Source organism: Gnatocerus cornutus, chromosome 10 (assembly GCF_029298725.1).
Source record: "Gnatocerus cornutus isolate USDA-ARS CGAHR chromosome 10, icGnaCorn1.1, whole genome shotgun sequence".
Lineage (NCBI taxonomy): Eukaryota > Metazoa > Arthropoda > Insecta > Coleoptera > Tenebrionidae > Gnatocerus > Gnatocerus cornutus.
In genome coordinates, this window is record NC_142242.1 from 7,636,988 (window position 1) to 7,657,498 (window position 20,511).

Below are 20,511 nucleotides of genomic sequence, written 5' to 3' on the forward strand. Positions count from 1 at the left end.
AAAATAAATGAAGAAAATTAAAAAAATGCACTGCTATAGTTGTGCCCAGGCAACCAGTAATACATCGACGTGTTTAAATGGCAGCCTACCCAAATTAATCAATAATTTAGTGTGTCAGCTAAAAAATCAATGGTCAACACCTTACCCACCGAACTTAATTTCACTTTAAATATGATTATTATTTTTAATTTTTACAAAGTGAAACACTTTTTCCAGCGCTTGCGCTTTAGGAACTTTCCTTTTGACATTTGGCAGCCATGCCAGTTCATCTGTCAATCGTTTATGTGTCAGCTGCGGTTTTTGTGTAATTATCTTGTTTTCAGTGCTTTTTTCAGCAAAAAACGTACGAAATAACTATGACAACATCAAAATCCACTTAGATCAACCGAACAATTGTAAGTTCAATGTTTTCCAGCTGGTACGGAATGTAAAAGAACGATTTAAAGGGTTGTTACCCCACTTTTAAAATTTATTGTTTACTTTGCGTGAAATGAAAATTAGCACATGAAAAAGAGATTTTTAATGCTAAGATTGTGTTGTTTTTACGAGCTGTAATCATGTCGTAACAGCTGGAGATTATTCTTAGTTTATTTCTTCATGTATTCTGTGAAATCTGTGACAGCCTGGCTAATTGCTGGATGGTATAATGCTTTGGTGACTCACACTCTAATTTAAATTAAACCACAGTGATTAAGTGTGAGAGAAATTTAATTAGAATCATCTATTTGTGAGACACGGGCCAATTTAAGTAATTAGCGAAAAAATCAAGAAAGCTGGGTTACAATTAATTAGCACACTTGTTAGTTTATTTGTGTTTATTTCCTTCGAATTAAGATATAAGGAAAGGGCATGCGCTATCTTGTCCTATTCCAGACGATGCAGTCGCTTTTTCCGCAACACATCTTATCATTGGGTTTGACAAATTCAAATTTCAAACGTGATGTGACATTAAAACTATACGCTTCTAAAGAATGGAACCAAATAGGTATGACAGTATTTTCACTTGTTACAACGTGCTCGTATAAATTGGGGCCTTGTTATCTCTAATTTGTTACAATCTTGCTTTAATACGCCCACAAAAAAATATTTGTTTCACAATGACACTATCTGAATCTGAATGAAGCCGACACCAGTTGAAACTTTCATGGTTTATTTATTTGGTTTAAGATATGACGATATTTTAGTAATCGATCTGAGGAAATTAATATCTGAAACACCTGCGTCCAATTATTCCAAGTAACAAACGTACATAATCAAAATTTAAGGTTTGCGCGAGCTCAGCTCACAACCCCAATATAATGAATAATTTGTGACCTGTGGTAACCCTTGATGTATTTTATTAGAAAAAGAGAAAGAATTTCGGAAAATGTATATATTTTTAAAGCTATACCGACGTGCTTCCGTAAAATAGGTGAACTTGTGTCGAGTCGATGTGCTCTCTCGGGAAATAGCATTTTTATCTAATATATATGTGAACGGATGATACAATTTTAACGAACTTACAACTTTACCACCACTTTTTCTGTTCCAGGAGACTGAAGAATTTTAATATATTTTCGATAATGGAATTGTCGCATAGTTTAACGTTAAATGAAGAAGCGCTAGCTCAGATACCTCCGGCAAAACGGCCAGTTTTTATATTTGAATGGCTTCGATTTTTAGACAAAGTTTTAGTGGCGGCACAAAAGGTAAGCTATGGGCTCTTCACACAAGCGGTGACCTAAATAAATGCAAGGAGACATGACATTTTTTACGATGTTGTACAAATATTTGACATCCAAGCTAATATAATCAGGACTCTGCCTGCTCTTCATTCACGAATTCTTCAGCAGATTCCACTTTCTCCCATCATACGTCATTTAAATCGTAGGCGGCTCAATGCTTCTTTGTTCCACCATATTTTCACGGATTTTAGGATTTTTCTTAACTGGTTTTTAGAATAAAAACAGTTCATTTTTGGGTATTTTTTTAAAGAAAAACACGTGATGAAATGTTTTCAAATTTGGAGGATACATTTTTACATAAATAAAGAAATAAAGTTGAAATTTTCAGATGAAAATATTTAATTCTGCCCGAGTTATTAAGTATTTCCCAAGCCACTAGAAAAAAAAGGTCCTCCACTGCAGTGATTGCGGCCTTCACGATTGTTGAAATAAAAAAAAATAAAAAGATGATTAAACTAGAAAATATTTTCGGTGGGATGAACCTCAATAGTGGAAAAATTTTGAAATTTGACAAAATGACGGATTTTTTTAAAAAAAGTGAAATTTCGCTCGAAAATTTGATGATTTTTGGCCCGCCAAAATTACATTTTTTATACGATCGAAAAACTGGAGGTCCTTTGTACATAGCAAGATATACAAAATAAAACAAAAAAAATTTCAAGACGATCGGATGATTTGTCTTTTCAACTGCAGCAAATTTGAAAAATGTACACTTCCGCTCAAAAGTATTTACCCACCAACACTTTTTTAAGTATCTCCAAAATATTTTTTTTCCTCTTTTGTTTGTCGTTTTTTGTTTTCATGTTTATACAGGTGATTTTTAAAAAACGGCAGGCGTTGTAGAAATTTTATTTATGAACCGACTTCAAAAATTATAAAAACAAGTTAAATGGTTTTTGATTTACTATAAACTGATGAGTTTAGAATTTTTCTAAATGTCTTAATATCTTTTTGGGCGATAATCAACTTTCTAATTTTAAATTGGCACCCATATTTTTTTGCGTAATTTGGAAGATATTAATTTTTTTTATTCAGAAATGTGTAATATATTCTACTTTTACAAAACAATATTTATTAAAAAAATTATCAAAATTGAAAAAAATAGGCAACAAAAGTTAACAAAACCTAAGTGTATGGTGTCAATTGTGCAATGAAAAAAACGAGATGCCGTTTTAACGGTATTTTAATTAAATTAGGTAGATGTTTTTTCTGATTTTTAATTATTACTGTCTTTTATTATCAATAATTTCAAAAAAGATTGCCAATCCTTTCTGTTATTTGCTGCTTTTTGACATTACAATAACGGTATTATGTTATTTGACAACACGCACCTAGATTTATTTAACTTTTATTGCCTAAATTTTTTCATTTTTAATAATTTTTTAAAAAATATTCTTGAAAAAGTAGAACATACTACACATTTCTGAATCAAGAAAATTAATATCTTCCAAATTGAAAAAAAAAATATGGGTGTCAATTTAAAATAAGAAAGTTGAATATTGCCCAAAAGATACTAAGACATCTAGAAAAATTCTAAAATCATCAGTTTATAGTAAATTAAAACCATTTAATTTGTTTTTAAAATTTTTGAAATCGCTTCATAAATAAAAATTTTACAACGCCTGCCGTTTTTAAAAAATCACCCTGTATACTTCATGATGCTAACAGCAATTTTTTTCTTTTTTTGATGTTTTAGAGAATATCATTTTTTTATTTTTTTAATGTACTTTCAGAAATTTTGAAAAAGTCATCGTTTTACATATTTACACAATCCATCAGCCTATAACCGCAAAAACGAAAATGTTGATTGACGTTTTAATTTGTGGTTGCGAAAGTTTATTGTTCCTCAAATTTTTCTCAAAAATAGTGACAGTTTTGTACAGAAATGGTGAAGAAAGTTAAGTTAGGTGTGGAAACGCTTGCAATGATTATTGCTTACCACAGAATCAGCAGAAATAACCGCGAAATCTCAAAAGAATTAATAGTATTTTTAAGTGGGCAAATACTTTTGAGCGGTAGTGTAGTTTCGAGAAAAACGCGTTTAAAGATAACTTTATTATAGTTAAGAGCGGTAATAGTTATACTAATAGCTATAACTCAAAAACTATTTAAAATATTTATTTGAAATTTTTGTATGTTATTTTTGATCGTATAGACTATCGAAATATGGAAAAAAAAAACAATTTTTTCCAAATTTCACAGTGGTTGTGCCCCTTAACATAACTCCAAAAAGTCTGCATGATAAAATGTAGCTTGTGCGATGTAAACGGGCCTTAACAGTCACGAGCGAGCGAAGCGAGCTATATTTCCCCACAATTGGCTATTTTTCCCACCCAGCAAGAAAACCTTCTCACTTAATGTACAGCAACGTAAAAATGTCTCTAATTTGTTTACATTTTATTCTGCACTCGCACCCTCTTTCAGAACGACATCAAAGGATGTCAGAAGAAATTAGTAGAACAACTAATGAACCACATTCAAGAATCTCCAGGGCCTCCGACACGTAAATTGATAGCGCGCTCTCTCGCCACGCTCTTTTCTGTCGGCGATACTTTTCTTCTTTTCGACACTGTGAATAAATGTAATGACATTCTGAAAAACAAGGATGATTCTCCGAGTTTTCTTCCGACGAGACTGTAATCTCAAAATTTCTTTCTAAACTAGATTTAATGATAAATCCTTAGGGCCGCGATTTGTTGCGTAGGAACCATGTATGAGAAACTAGGACGCATGATGGGGCGCTCGTACGAAGAAACCGTGCAGATTCTAACGCGGTCTTTGCGAAGTGCAGAGTCACAAACTCGAATAGAAATTATGTTAACACTAGAAAAGGTGAGGTTTGTACCTTTTCATTGATTGAGAAACTAATAGTGTTTTCAAGGTGTGTGCCGGAATGGGAAGCGCAATATCAAACGTCCACAAGGATATTTATAAAGCTGCAAGACACTGTTTGATTGATCGTGTCATGGCAGTGAGGTGTGCAGCCACGAGATGTCTTCTAGAAATGTTAAATCACGCACCATTCCTCTATACAAGCGAGTTGGAAAGTTTGGCGACGTTATGCTTTCGAGCTTTTGACGGTTCTAATTACGAAGTGCGCTGTGCTGTCGCTAAACTTCTAGGTGCTCTTATTGCTATGACGCAAAACCAAAAGCCCGAGAAGACACGTAAGCTCCTCGTCACTTGATAACACGCAATAACTGGCAAATTTCAGCACAACTGAAAGGTTTAAAGTTGGTTTCTTTGGATGAAGCTTTAGGGATTTTAATGGCGGGTTTTCTAAGAGGAGGAGTGGGTTTCTTAAAAGGAACAGGTGAAATAATCAAAGGCAGCTCCAGTGTTAACCGAGAGGTCCGAGTTGGAGTAACACATGTAAATCGACGATATTTATTTAGCACCTTTTCAAATGAAACTTGTAGGCTTACGTAATCTTCGTGCAAATTCTGGGAAGCGTTTGGCTTGAAAGGAATATCAAAGCGTTTCTTTCGCATATTTTGTATTTAGTGGCCAACCCGAAAGCGGCCTCATCTCACGTTGATGCCGTCTACTCCAGAAAATGTATAAATTTTATATTAAGAAGCGTCTTGGGGAAAATGCTTGGCGAGAAAGCCCAAACCTCCGCCTGCAAAGAGATCGCTCAGATCATTGTTAAAGAGATGAACTCCATCGATTTTAACCCAGAAAATGCAAAAGACTTCAATCAAGAAACACTCTTCAGTCAACATCTTCTGGTCTGTGCCTTGCAGGAAATCGGTTGTTTAGTTTTAAGCTTGGGAACCACCGCACATGATCTTATCACTGATCAAACTCTAAGTAAGTTTGAGCAACTCGCTTAATCAAATAATCGTGGAATTTTAGATTTGATCGACGCCACTGTTAGCGTTTTGATCCACCCGTGCCAAGCAGCTCGCTTAGCAGCAGCTTGGTGTCTCCGCTGCATCTGTGTCGCTGTCCCCAGTCAAATTACACCTTTAATCGACCGCTGCGTCAATGGAATTGAAGAATACAGAACATCACCTGAAGCTATAGCCGGTTACAGTGGCGCCCTTGCTGCTGTTCTTGGGGGTGTTAATCTCTCACCCCTCGGTGTTCCTCATACCAAAGGAAAAATCATTTTTAACACAGCTGAAGAATTGCTACGCAGCGCGAGCCAAAACAGCAGATTATCGTTAAATAGAACCCAAGCTGGATGGCTTCTTATTGGTGCTATAATGACTTTAGGAGTGCCTGTAGTTAGAGGGCTACTTCCACGGATGTTACTTCTTTGGCGCAACTCATTTCCACGCTCAACAAAGGAGTTAGACTCGGAAAAAGCTCGCGGAGATGCTTTTACTTGGCAAGTTACTTTAGAAGGACGTGCAGGAGCGTTGTCGGCAATGCATAGCTTCCTCCAACATTGTCATGAGTTGGTCACTGACGATATTAATAGGAGGCTACTTGCTCCAATAGAATCAGCCTTAGCAATGTTAACAAAGTAAGTTTTCTTAACAATAAAATCTCGTTATAATCAGAAACAATTCCAGCATATCAAGTATCTTAAAGAGCTACGGCCAACAACTAAAAGCTCCAGCCGCTATGGTTAGACTACGTTTGTATGAAACTCTTCTTCTACTTCCACCACAGTCATTCGAAAGTAGGTTTGTTGGCGTTTTTGACGTGTTGCTGAAGAGTGTTTTTCAGGTTCTTACACTCACTTATTGAGGATGTTGGTAGCAGAATTCACTCTGACGGAAAATCCGGCCAACACCACCACTTCGCAGATGAGGACGGTTTGTCATGCTGACGATTCTGTCATTTTAGGCACTTGGTTGCAAGAAACTGACCATCGAACCATTGAGGATCAAGTGAGTACTTGTCAATTCACGATTAGATCGAACTGTTCGGGTTTAATGGTTCAAAAACGTGCTTATTAAACCCCGAACACCCACTTAGTGACTTGTGAATAACGCTTATTGTTTCTTCTCTAACATCTGCACTTGTAAAGGTAATGTAATAAACACTTTTCCTTAGATGGAGCCTAATCGAAGAGCAGACGGTGAACACGTGAGTAACACGGTGTTGATCTTAGTCATTCTTTTGTTTAGCCGTTTGCTTAGCTCCTTGTCTATTTTCTGTTTGCTTGATTCCATTTATGATTTTCGTTTTTTTGATACAGTTTTTTCAGTTGCAGCCTAACAGCGCCGCCGGCTCTGGAGCCCTGGAACACGACCCTTGTTGCCTCTACCGCCAAATTTCGATGGTACTATTACTAACCTTCTTACAACAAAACTAACTCTTCTTTCAGGCGGAAGCAATTCCTGGACCTCTTCCTTTAGGCGTGGCAGTCATCGACTTGTCGGTCTTGTTGTTTGGTCAGATCTTCCCCAGAGTCGCTAATAAACACCGAGTGCAAATGGTCGACCATTTCGCTGAATGCATCAAACATGCGAAAAGCTCCAGACAAGAAGCAGTTCAAATGAACGTTTTTACCGCGCTATTGAGTGGTTTGAAAGGTCTAACTGAAGCCAAAATGAGCATTGGACAAGAAGACGTGAAAAAAGCTGTAGCTACCCTCATTATCGGTGCTTTAACCTCCCCCAACCCAATTCTACGATGTGCAGCTGGTGAAGCTGTTGGTCGCATGGCACAAGTCGTTTCAGACCCGAAATTCACAGCAGAATTAGCACAAACTAGTTTCGATCGCTTGAAATCTGCCCGAGATGTAGCTAGTAGAACTGGCCACTCTTTAGCTTTAGGATGTCTTCATCGATACGTCGGTGGAATGGGCTCCAGTCAACATTTAAACACAAGCGTTTCCATACTTCTGGCGCTAGCTCAAGACCAGACGTCACCAGTAGTACAAGTTTGGTCTCTACACGCTTTAGCTCTGATCGCTGACTCAGGAGGACCAATGTTTAGAGGCTACGTCGAACCAAGTCTTTCTCTAGCACTCAAACTTCTTTTAAACGTTCCACAGTCGTACATCGATGTTCATCAGTGTATTGGAAAAGTTCTCTCCGCGCTTATCACCACGATTGGCCCGGAATTACAAGGAAACACGTCGAGTATTTGCATGGCACGTTCTTCATTCCTTTGTGCTTGTGCCATCATGCAGGACCATCAGGATCCGCTAGTACAAGCGGAAGCTACAGGGTGTCTTCAGCAACTGCATCTTTTCGCGCCGAGACACGTGAATCTGTCATCGCTAGTTCCAACACTATGTGTATGTTACATTTTTATACAGGGTGTTTAAAATACTTGTAATATTAGCAGTTACAACTTTTGAAATTTATTTCATTTTTTTGCAGCGCACCCTCTCCAGCAATCATTTATTACTACGAAAAGCCGCAATCTCCTGCCTCCGCCAACTGGCCCAGAGAGAAGCAAAAGAAGTGTGCGAACACGCAATGACCTTCGCTAATGAAAGCCGCGATAACAACTCATCGGAAGGATTGTTGATAACAGAAACAGGTCTCCCAGGAGTCTTCTTTAGTATGCTGGACACGGAAACTGATGCTGCACTTATAAAGGACATCCACGACACTCTTATCAGTATGTTGCAGATGCTAGCAGCTGATAACTTATCACAGTGGTTGGGTTTATGCAAAGATGTTCTTACAATCGCCACAGGTTGGTACTTCCACTTTGTTTTCAAATTTTATATTTTTTGGAATTTAGATAGTACCAATATGGAGGACCAACAAAGCGTTGCAACCACCGACAATGATGATCCCGATGAACCTGAAGCTGACGATGACCAAGCGGAGTTTCACGCTGAAGAAGACACTTCAACACATCCAGCAGTGCAGCCGCGATGGCCCACAAGAGTATTCGCTGCTGAGTGTGTCCGTAAAATTATCACAGCTTGCGAAAGTAGCGGCACCAAAATCATACATTTTGATCTGATCCAAGCGAAAGAGATGCAGTTGAATAAAGGAAAAACTGATTTTCTTGTGTTGCATCTATCAGAGCTGATTAGAATGGCGTTTATTGCTGCGACGAGTGATTCGGACCCTTTGCGGTTAGAGGGGTTGAAAACACTCCAGGATATCATCGAGAAGTTTTCCAAAGTTCCCGAGCCGGAGTTTCCAGGTCATTTGTTATTAGAACAGTTTCAAGCACAAGTGGGGGCAGCTTTAAGACCTGCTTTTGCTCCAGACACTTCGTCACATGTCACAGCAGCTGCTTGTGAAGTTTGCTCGACTTGGATAGGTTCCAACGTCGCGAGAGATCTCAACGATTTGCGAAGAGTCCATCAATTACTGGTCTCTTCTTTAACGAAACTACAGAACAAAACAAACACGACACAGTTATATAACGAAAGTTTAGCGACTTTAGAGAAGTTAGCAATACTGAAAGCGTGGGCTGAAGTTTACATCGTTGCTATGAAAGGCAATGAAAGTAATCCAACGTTAGAATTGACTGTGGTTAATGCAAACGACGACGAATTCGGAGATTTTGAGTACAAAGGAGAAAACTTATTGACTCTGGTGCAGCCGGAATTGGTTAGTCTTTCCCGCCACTGGTTGGCGGCTTTGAAAGACCACGCTTTGTTGTCGCTTCCGTCGGAGTTTGCAAGTCAGTTACCCCATGATGGGGGTGCGTTTTACACCAATGATACCATGGAGTCATCAAGACCACATTACATGGCTTCGTGGCCTCCGATTTTACATGCTGCAGCACTGTGGCTCAACTCTGGCGGTTTCGACAAACTCAACAACGAAAGAGACAACAATGATAACGCTAACAACAATGCTATTGATAGTTGTAGCGATAAGTTCCATTTGTTGTTTGGTATTTGCATGGAAGCGTTGTGTAGCCCACGTTCGATTGAACCTCTAGAGAGTATAATAACTTGTTTGAAAGCGTTGTACACTTTACTTGATTCTACCTACGCCAGAGAGTTAATTCTAGTCGACAAGTCCCTTGGGATCGAACTGTGCAATGTTTTACATCGTCTTATTTTAACAAGAGACAACCACACGTGTCAGTTGTTGTGTATGGAAGTCTTAAAACAAGTAATTAGAGCCACACAAGAAAAACTCGAGAAGGAAAAGAGGAACAAACTGAATGAAGATGGTTCAACTTCCGATATGATCGACCTTCTGGGTGAAGGTGGCGAGTGTGGCGACATCATACCTGGGAAGTCTCTTGTTTTTTCGGTTCTTGAAGTTTGCTTGTGTCTTCTGGTCCGACAACTCCCATCTCTCAGCCCGTCTCCAAATTCAACAATAGTCAATTCTTTGCGAATTATGCAAACTCCCGACGAATCAGGCCGTTTAATCGCCTCCGCTTTGTCTTGTATGGAAAATCTGCACAAACTGTGCTCTCCTCAAGGTGCCATTTCCATCCTACCCACAGTTCTTTACCTCACCACTGGAGTGATCAAAGAAATGGCGACAAAGAACATCAACGACATTACAGTTTTAGCTAACAACGCCTCAGTGCAAGCCGCTTTACACTGTTTGAAAATCCTAGCAACTGACCGATATTGCAACGACTCCAGAAGCTGTGATACGTGGCAAAAGCTCCTCCAAAGCGCTCTTGCCAAAATCATCGACTTGGCGAAAACCGGAAGCGATGAAACAAAGTTAGACGAAGTCACAATGGTGTTGGCGATTGCGGTGTTTGTTTTACACGCGCCATCTAAAGTGGTTACAGCCCCTAACTTGCAATATCCCTGTATCAACCACTTTAGACAATGTCTGCAGAGTTCGAATTCTACGGTAAGTTTTAATGGAAGTCGAGATGAACACTAATTGAGTTTTAGGTGAAACTTAAATGTGTGCAAACTCTAAAATCGTTGTTTGCTCATCCGGATAGAACTGTTGCAACACCTTACATCCACACTTTGGCTCCAAGACTCGTGGAATTTTTATATTCGGACGCGGCAAGGAACATTTTCTCAGATGGAGAACTCTTGGTGACGTTGGAAACCATTGTTACCGTAGAATCGTTGATTGAGCTGGCTGAACCACAGAATCGTAAGTCATATTGTTATCAGTTATCAGTTAATATGTTCTGGTTTTTCTGCTGCCTTAGGAGACATCATGCAAGGCAAGTAGTTCAATCACTCAAACATTTGTGTTGAGTTTTGGATCATACTTTTTTTTTCTGTTTAGGAATTCAAATGCTGACTCTTCTGGTTCCACTCTTGATAAGTTATTTGCTGGAAGGACAAGCGCTTCGCTCGGCAAACAAATACTCGTTGAACCTCCATGAAATCAGTTTACAAAGGCTAATGAAAATTGGACCAAAGTATCCACAGGTACGATTAATTTTGTCTTGTCTTGTTCTAATTATTTTTTTTTTGTAGGAATTCAAGAAACTAATGAGTCAAACTGGTGATCTTCGAACGAAACTAGAAAGTGCCATTAGGTCGAAACAACAGAATCATGTTAAAATCAAGAACGGGGTAAATGTGAATAAGCCAATTGCGAATCATCATCCTTCTATTAAGTTGAAAACTGACTTCAGTAACTTTTCTTAGGTTAATTGCTTTTGTAAATTACTTAAAATGTGATTCTGGTAATCACAGTTTGTTTGATTCTTCCAATGAGCTTTTAATATATGTATATGATTTTTTATTTATTTTGATATTTATTGATTGAAATGTAATGATAAATGTTTAGATTATTGTAGACCTCCTACGTGTTCTATTTATCATAGACGACTGAACATTCTGTAGATGCAGAGACCAACATTATTTATAAAAATTCCTATGCAATCTCATTTGTTTCTACAAGTAACAACACTGTAGCATAGATAAATGTACTGATTGGTAAAATAGAACGAAGGTAAAAATCGAGTTTTTTATTTCACAACCACAAATTACGAGGGAATAACCTCCCAGAGCTTCTGTAAAGTGAAACCTTCTTTCACACTTTCAATGGCCAATCCCAAATCGTGCGAATACACAGGTGGTCTATCTTTCGCGTGACCTTCATCAGCCAAATATGCTGCTAAAGTATTAGACAATTCTCCTCTAGGCTCTTCAATCTCCACGACATCCTCCACAAGTTTCTTATCATTATGATCTTCAACTTTGTTTGAACACCACTTGTACTCCACGCCAAAAATAGGATTACTTTTATAAATCGAATGCAATGAAGTTAGCTCCTTGTATAAATTCTTCAGTTTTTCTTCGGGATCCACACGAAAGCCTAAAATATAAGTCCCACTGATTTCAGAGCTTGTCACTACTAAAGCAGTCCCGAATTTCGAGTCTCGTACTTTAATCTGCAATCACACATTAGGCGTGATAAAGACTACAAAGAACGTACAGTGCTAATTTGTAGGTAAGGTAAAGAGATGTTGAAGGCTTCGTTCATATCAGCGAACCAAACTAAACGAACGTTTGTGACGATAAAAGTGCCTAAGCTGCCCTGGTCGCTGGAGAGGTTCCAGACGCCATGGAGGATAGAAAAGACTTGTTCCAAAGGCAGGATTTTCAGCTGTTTGTTGTGGATCACCGCGCCACGTAATTTGAGCTCGCGGTAGAGTTTTGACGACATGTAGGCCCTAGAACCGGTTCGAAGGCTCAAAAAAGAAGTAAATATTTCCCTAATTCAGTCATAAAATGTTTCAGTTTTTATGGCTGAACTAGGAAAACGTTTCGTACTTATGAACTCCCATCACCGAAGTGAAGTGCCTCATGTTCCCCGGCACTAAATTGGTAAAAATAAACTCAAATCGCGTCCTGTTCGACGTGGTTAACATATGAAGAGCTTGAGTGGTTCCTCTGAGTTTCTGCAACTTTCTGTTTAGAAAGAATCGTTTCGTTGAGCAACGTACCGAGTTAACAACTTTCGTGCTAATAGCCACCACGCAATTAAATCCAATCGCTAGAAAACATGAATCAGGAAACTAAAAGTATAAATATTTATCGTACATAAATTAACTCTAGGGCTGGTCACGGAATGCCATAATACTCTGATATTTGTTACAATTAAACGTCCTCTGTCGCCGCCGTTTCCTTTAGTGTCTTCGATGTTTTCCAAGCGGTCGACGATTTTCTCGCCGATTTTCAATCGCATCTCTCTAATAGTAAAGATGTTTAAAATGTAGGTAGTTATCTGCAACTTACGTGAACGGAATATCAAATCTCACTTCTTTATCTTCCCACGTGAGCGACATTTTCCCGACTGCCGCTTTTCTGTTATTATCGATTCGTGGTAAACATAGCAACAAACGTTCAAAACATTTATTCCAAATAACTTAATTACAATATCTACACCAATTAATATTTGTGCTCCAAAGATTCTTCAGGTTTTGGTTTGGGGACATAAGGGTTGAGAAGAGGGTCCAAATTCAACCTGTATAAATTAGGGGCTTCGTGACAATTCACGTTGTACCACCAATCACACGTAAATTTAGCTTGATTGAAGACAGTACCGTTGGTACAGAGGAAAGACGCGCCCTGTTCACCCTCACGACCATCGTGGCAGATGTGGTAAGCCTAGAGGGATGAAAACGTAAAAAATCGGTTTACCCTAACTGAATTTGTACCTGACACGCCGTTTCTACATTTGCGTAAATACCAGGAAGAGCAGGAACGTGTTTGCAGGAAAATCCGGTTGCAGGAACGGAGTGATAGAGGGGGTAGTCCACTCCGGGGACTCCCGGAACTTTACTTAAGTCTTGTTGTTGCTCTTTCTCTGATTGGCGGAGTTTCACCGGAGCGTAGCCTCCATATTGATGCTAGAATTCCCAATTTTTTTATTTTGTTAGATTTCAAAATTTACTTACGATGGCGATGCTGTTAGCCATCAAGACTACAGACGCTAGTACAAGAACTACACCAACTCCTTGGGACATGTTTAACACTCTCACCACAATTCTCAACTGATCACAGGCTTGGAAATGTTCGAATAGGTCACATATCACTTTCTCTACTTACTGGACCAATTTTAATTAGTGTCGTTATTTCACGTCCATTCAAATAGAATTTCTTGGGCGTTTTTTATGCGTGTGATTTTTTTTCTACAGTACCTGTAGTTAGGAACAAGTGTAAATATTGTCACAGTAATTTCGCATTGTATTGCTCAATTAATATAGTCGCGAAAATTTGTTATTATCCCTTGGGCGTATTTCGTAATGCCTTTCGATTTCGTTCGTTCTAGTTTCAGGTCAACTCGAATTTAACACAGTTAAAATATGTAAATGCGACTGTGTATATATTTTCATATAACTAAGAGTATATAATACAACATAACAGCAAAATATATAAAATTGAGAAATGACAAGCGAGAAATGCTATGGTTTGAGATCCAGAGCGACTTTCTTCCCTATTAATCAGTCTCATGTATTTTGCGTAGATACGGTGCAAGCTCGGACAAAATCTGAAACAAAAACAAGTTATAAATGACCTACCGGAACGAAGATATTTCCCTAAATGCCAGTAGGACGCATTTTAATTGTGCATTCGCCCTAAGCAAAACATGAAGTGCAACAGATATTTATTTTGTAGATTCAACTTTCGATACGATTTGAATTGCTAAAGTTTCCGAGCGGAAAAATAAAGAAAATTGTGTAGAAAATTGTCACAGTCGCGGGAAAATTAATTTTGTCATGAACGGGTTTAAAACTAAATTTATTATACTGTTTTAAAGCGCTTTCAGAACTACTAATAAAAACTAACATACATAATCATTATGCCACTTCAATCAATCGCGATTTACACAGATAAATTAAAAAAAAAATACATAAAAGTTGAGAAAACGAACAAACACGTTGTTTTCCGGCAGGATTAGACGCGGTTTCCTGAGACATTTAACATTATAAGATTAATAAGAAAATAACAGGGAAAATGCCGATTACGCTCCGGTAAAGCACCGATAATAGGGGCTATTCTGTATCGGGTCTGTTAAATTTAAAGGGTGGTTAAATTTTAAAGGCCCTTTAAAACGAAATTCCTATTCTGTATCACCGAAGTCCGTTAAAATTTTAACCGAAGTTTTAATAACAAGGTGCTTTTAGATTCACTTTGGTTTCGAGGTTATTTAATAAATGTTACGAAATAAGATGAATTTTGTAGAATTCTTAAAATGCAATTACATCAAATTTGATGCATTTGATAAATCTTTAATAACAAAGAAACCACATGTATGAGATGAAATTTGAAGTTACTTTAATAATTATTATTGAATGAATTTTTATATTCAGATAAAACATGAAATTTAATTTGATTGAGCAATTCAAGCGAGCCATTTTCTTCGTCGAATAAATAATTTATGCAAAGAAAATTTATTGGATGAATTCTTGGTGTTGACAAATTATTAAAATTACAATTTTTTCCCAAACACCAAATTTTTACAACCTGACCTGACCTGACCTGACGCGCGTTTCGATAGCAATGCTATCATCATCAGAGCGATGATTAAACTGAAACTTAATCATCGCTCTGATTGCTATCGAAACGCGCGTCAGCATTTTTTGTAAAAATTTAGTGTTTGGGAAAAAATTGTAATTTTAATAAATAATTTATGATTCAAATTGTTCCGGTTATTCAAATAAAGCCCTTTGATTCTAGTAAATAATTTAAAATAATAATATTATGTTGTAATTAGTACAAAATGGATGGCGACTTGGTCATGTACGAAAAATTACAGAAATGCATTTTAGACACTCATTAAAATATTTTTAAAAAGATATCCACAAAGTAATGTTCGCAAATAATTGTCCTACTTGTAATAAATTAAACTAAGTAAAAAACTGCACGTTTTGCTAATAAATAAATTTGCATTTTATTATCTTTGACCTAAACTTTTAGTATACAAGGATTTTCTACATTCCTAAATATTGATGTTGATCTAAAATGACCAAAAAACGCGTTTCAAGTTTCTAGTTACGTTTATACATTGTTCAAATATTTTTTTTAATATTATTTACGATTTGTAATTCTCATCAGTTTCGTTTCTCTCGATGACAGTTGTGAAAATCACAAAATTCGCACGCGCAAACATACCACTAGGGCTCGTTCACAATCGAATTAACAGACGTACGTTAAAATTCTCCATTTTAACGTACTACGTTTATTTCATGATACAGAATAGCTATTTAAACCCCGCACCGTTAAATCTGACTATTTTAACTTACCCTTTAAATTTAACAGACTCGATACAGAATAGCCCCTAATGTCCTCTTTTCCCAGGATCATAAAGAATGGATATTCAATTGTTTTTAACTTCAAATTACCAAATTTTTCAAAAAATAATAGCAGTATAAAAATTGGGTTGTAATACCCTCAGGTCCCTTATTAATTTGGACGCCTCAAATCGGATTGACTAAGAGTACGTGCACGTAAGTATTATATTATATGATCTCCTTTTCAAATTTCATATCGTACTGGCTGCCTAATCAAATTTCCATGTCCCGCTAATTACGTTTTTGCAAAGTAGTAAATATTTGAAATTACTAGAATTACGAGTTGTAGCTAGCATGTTGCAATTGCGTTTGATGGAAAGCATGTAATTAAAGCAATTCCGAGCACCACAAATATGCAATTAGCTCAACAAAGGATGAAACATACTATAAAATTAGAAAAATCTGACTTTACCTTGGCTGGAAATTCTTCTGTGTTAAGTACTTCGTTGAAGGCGTTCTGGTTGTTTTTCTTTTGGTATTTGAACTCTCTCAGAATTTTAAGTGAATGCTGTGGGATAAATGGCAAAGGACTATAATATTTTAGCGGTGGATAAAGGACGAAATTAATAGGCTTTCGTATGAGGTAGGTAGTATCCACACTTTGGGTCAAATGCTTTCCTCCAGCTGGAGCAACGTATCTATTATTATCTGGATAGACGTTCACCTAGAAGAAAATTTTGCCGATTATGAATTACTGTACAAATTTTGGAAACCTTCAAAAGGTTAGGGAAAGGACGCTTAAAGCTGTGATGTCTATCCGGAGTTCTCTGATCAATATGATAGCCATCAGGACTGTAAAATCCGTGTTGACTAATTTTATTTATCAGAAGTCGTTGTGGTTCTAAAGCTCCATCTGGAATTCGCCCCCCATGTTGAGGAAGTAAATGCTCGCGGAATAATTGCCGCTTTTGCTAAAATGGAACATCATTTAGAAAAAATCGCCCATAAAACACAATCCTTTCTAATGCGTTTTGAGTAAAAGTGAATGGGTGTAATGAAGACTTTAATAAGTTCCTTGGCGAAAGTGGGATTTTTCATGATCCGAAGATTAAATTATGTTCTTTATTATCTTCTGCTGCAAATAATAGCGCACAAGTTCAACAACCATTACAAGTGTGTAACAATGACAGTGAAGAAAGTAATCGCTGCTTTTTCGTGTCTCGCCGAGCACCGTTTCACAAACAATAACGATAAATACAACAAACATTTTATTTATATTTCACACCTTTTACTCATTAGAACCATTGCACTAATTCTTACTTTTCCTGCAGGCATTACTCCAGTTGCAACGGTAGAAGCCAAAAGAGCACTCACGAAAAAAACCACAAACATAATATAGCGCTTTTTTGACCAATCAGTTGTTACCGAAATTGCCATTTTTACTTCGCAGCAATGACACTGGCACTTGAGAAAATCTGAAGATGTACTAACAATTGTGAGTCGGGATGATAGAATTAATTCCGACTCCCCTCTTTGGAAAGACCTACCTAGTGATGACCTAGGTGCATCGACTACTCTTTCTTTCACTCATTCGATTTACTTGAGACTTTCGTTTTTGATGCTTGAAGAACTAGTACCTTTGAAATGAATTGTTAAATAAATGCAGAAAAAATGAACCTGTGACCTCATGGAGGCGTTCGCGTGGAATGCTCAATCATTATGACATCACTAGTGTTTGCATTTTATACGCAACAAATCAAACAAGGAATTTCGAATCTAGGAGTTGAAAAGCTTTGCCGGATTCAGGAGCTCCAGAAATTAAAACTACGAAATTCAGAGCAAAGCTAATTAAGACCAAGTTTACATCTTTTTAATTCTTACAATGGCAAAGTTTATGTTCAAAGCTTCCATCAGCTGAGGCAAAATACAATAAAACTAAAATGGAAAGATTCTACAAAAAAAATTGAAATTCGAAACGGATTTGTTTAACTTCCACGTAATTGCTGATTTTAAAGACAGGATACATTTTAAAAATTAGGTATTGCGAAAAATTAATTTGTTTGAAATAAATGGAGCCCTCAAAGGGCCAATGTGGATCAAACTGAAATTTGAATTATGAATTAAATAATCAAAAACTTACCCGAAGTTATTACGAAAAATGACCAAATGCCCTCATTGGACAATGCACCACAACATCAGCACCGGAATAAATTCAATTTCACCAGACAACAAAACACCTTAGATTTATCACAACACTTTGAAGAAACCACTAGCAAATAATAAAAAAATCTAACTCAAAATAATCCAAATTTGAATATTTTGGCACTGTAACCAACATTTCTCCACCACGATCTAAACTGACGGGAACTCCGATAAAACATTTTTTGCCACTTATTCATTAGTGTTTTTAATCCCAACTGTTTGATGGCCTGGACTGGCATTGACATTGAACTGGCTTACCCCTAACAACAATAGAAAAACAAAACTATAGAAAACTTTAAACATTTTTTCTCGGAAACGGTGAGGTTTCGCAACGCGAAATTTGGACATTATGTCAAATTACGTTGTCTCATATTGGGGTTAAAAAATTGGCATTGTAATCTGCTTAGAGACAATTCTTTCCATAATTTAGTAGATAGGTACCCTCAATATTTTGTTTAAAAAAATATTTCCAAATTAATTGATTTGTTTAGAGAGAGCCTTGCAGGACGTAGCTAAAAAAATGACTGTTCGGGTTTGGAGCATGCAAATAGTTCGGGTTCAGAATCAAAATTTAGTTTTGTTTAAAAATGGGGAAAGAAGAATCCCAATTCTTCCATTGTATTTTCAAATTTTGAAAATTTATCATCGATTGAGTCGCAAAAATTTTTTGTCCAAAAAACCGACCACCGAATTTTCTTTTTGAAAGCTGATTCTAAAGTAAAATGACCCAAAAAAAACGATAGTGAAAACCGTTTCTTAATTTTTTTTTTAAGTTCGGAGATATTGACAGCATGTCACGGGTGTGACAAAATGACAATAATTTTTTAATTTACTTACGACTAAGAGCTTTTTCAAACAGAAGTGTACTGTTATCAAGTAGGTTAAAGCGCTGCAAATTATCTAAATAAAATATGTTTAGTTACGATTGCAGATCATAGAGCGACAAATTAATTTGTGGTGTAGTTATTAAATTTATTGTTTTTAATAACATTTTTCTATATTTTTGCGAATAACAATATTCTGATTCCTTCTTCTTTAGTACACAAATATATGAACTATAGGCACACATTTTAAGCCTCTTTGCAATTAGAATAACCAATTCAATTGTGCACTGTATATTTTAGAAAACTGTATCGCGTGTGACATACATTTGTAACGGGTGTGACAAAGCAAAATTTGTTAAATAAACGTTGCTAAAAATGAAAATAATGTAGCAGATAAACTAATTTTATTAATGCTTGTAACCCCAGTTTCGGTTTCACAAATTGGTCGAGTGTACTTATATCCGCTAGACATACCTGCATCCACCCTAAACTAACGTCTTTATTTGGCCAAAATATGAGATATTGTTGGATATTTGGTATTGATTGCTTGAATATTTTTACTTAGTTGATTCAGATATTTTGATATACATATTGGTATTGGTATACAAAATATTTATATTATTAATTGATTTTTTGCTTTCAAGAAGAAATTCTTTGCAGAATTGTTAATTACCTTTCTGTGAATGATACGTTTATTTGTGCCTCCCATACCATCCAGAGTTTCTTTAAACATGTGAGCATTATAATAAGAGTTGTTAAAACCCAATGTGTGTACATGTTTAAGCCTTAAATCATCAATTAATTAGTGCAAAAACTGCATTATCAATGTGTTACTTTGTATACAAATTATCAATTTTTAACTCCACAGATTTCAACCAGTTTTGCCAACTTTTGTTAAAATACTCTCACGAGTGTGACAAATTTTCTTAACAAAGTTTTAATTCAAAAACAAATTATGAAATTACTTTTTATGTATTCAGTATCAGATGTGTTAAGTAAATAGTTCAAACTGATTTGTCCACTAATTTTAAATTCTTGGAATTTAGATTCTGAGTGAAAAAAAAAGTGAAGTTAAGTGAAAAATTTAATTAAAGCAGATGAACGAAAGAGTAGTTAAAAGAAGGTAGTTATTTAAATTATCAAGTAGCAAACAATTCAACCATTCATGGTTTTGGTTAATTTAAGATTTATATATTCGATTTTTAACAAAATTATGTTTCTGCATGATGTTTTAGTTTTGTATGTGTTCAGGTTCAGTTCGTGTGGAACTGTTGTTGAGCTTTGAATATTTTCCAACTCAAAATTCAATATCCGAAACTTTGATCGCTAATAACTCAGTCATTTCTGGGCCCATCTTAACGAATCTCACATTTTTGGATTCTGCGTAAAATGAGCACAAATACTTCAAGATTGCTTCATAAATCAGCGAGATAGCGACTGAGTCTGAATTAAAGGCAACTAATTTTGACATTGAAAAAATGAAAATTTTGAATTCAAACTATCTAAGATTGATTTCTAAGGTAAAAAATTGCTAGAAATTTTATTTATATTTGCCATAATCTGATAATTTTTACCGCTGAGTTTTATTTGATTGATCGAAAACTATTTCAAAATCCGCATTTCAATACTTTTGAACGTGGAACATGTCTCAATTTAAAATCCATGTTTTCAATCAAAGTAAATATTTCATAATTGAC

The 20,511-nt window shown here is 36.3% G+C and overlaps 3 protein-coding genes across 10 annotated transcripts; 1 reads left to right on the forward strand and 2 right to left on the reverse strand.

Moving 5' to 3' along the window:
• Positions 1-227: 227 nt before the first annotated feature.
• On the forward strand, positions 228-11,507 carry LOC148167568 (HEAT repeat-containing protein 5B). 8 transcript variants are annotated; one of them, XM_088047801.1, is made up of 19 exons: positions 229-395; positions 1,532-1,688; positions 4,149-4,360; positions 4,409-4,556; positions 4,606-4,891; positions 4,939-5,096; positions 5,144-5,537; positions 5,583-6,198; positions 6,248-6,357; positions 6,405-6,568; positions 6,735-6,767; positions 6,889-6,963; positions 7,009-7,926; positions 8,012-8,333; positions 8,382-10,429; positions 10,474-10,687; positions 10,746-10,760; positions 10,826-10,971; positions 11,020-11,507. In XM_088047801.1, the coding sequence occupies exons 2-19, from the start codon at positions 1,563-1,565 to the stop codon at positions 11,191-11,193; spliced, it is 6,159 nt and encodes a 2,052-aa protein (XP_087903927.1). In that variant the 5' UTR covers positions 229-395; positions 1,532-1,562; the 3' UTR covers positions 11,194-11,507. The 8 variants fall into 8 exon arrangements, with proteins under 8 accessions (XP_087903924.1, XP_087903925.1, XP_087903926.1 ...); XM_088047804.1 differs by having other exon boundaries at positions 6,895-6,963; XM_088047798.1 differs by having other exon boundaries at positions 228-395; positions 8,012-10,429.
• Positions 11,502-12,851, reverse strand: BBS5 (Bardet-Biedl syndrome 5 protein). The gene is made up of 6 exons (XM_088047811.1): positions 12,790-12,851; positions 12,595-12,743; positions 12,498-12,547; positions 12,325-12,452; positions 11,987-12,224; positions 11,502-11,942 (listed from the first exon to the last, which is right to left on the reverse strand). Exons 1-6 carry the CDS (start codon positions 12,837-12,839, stop codon positions 11,535-11,537), a joined length of 1,023 nt encoding a protein of 340 aa, XP_087903937.1. The 5' UTR covers positions 12,840-12,851; the 3' UTR covers positions 11,502-11,534.
• A 41-nt stretch (positions 12,852-12,892) lies between these two features.
• Positions 12,893-17,329, reverse strand: LOC148167570 (uncharacterized). The gene is made up of 5 exons (XM_088047812.1): positions 17,109-17,329; positions 16,562-16,759; positions 16,261-16,512; positions 13,212-13,403; positions 12,893-13,161 (listed from the first exon to the last, which is right to left on the reverse strand). The coding sequence occupies exons 1-5, from the start codon at positions 17,223-17,225 to the stop codon at positions 12,943-12,945; spliced, it is 978 nt and encodes a 325-aa protein (XP_087903938.1). The 5' UTR covers positions 17,226-17,329; the 3' UTR covers positions 12,893-12,942.
• Positions 17,330-20,511: the final 3,182 nt, after the last annotated feature.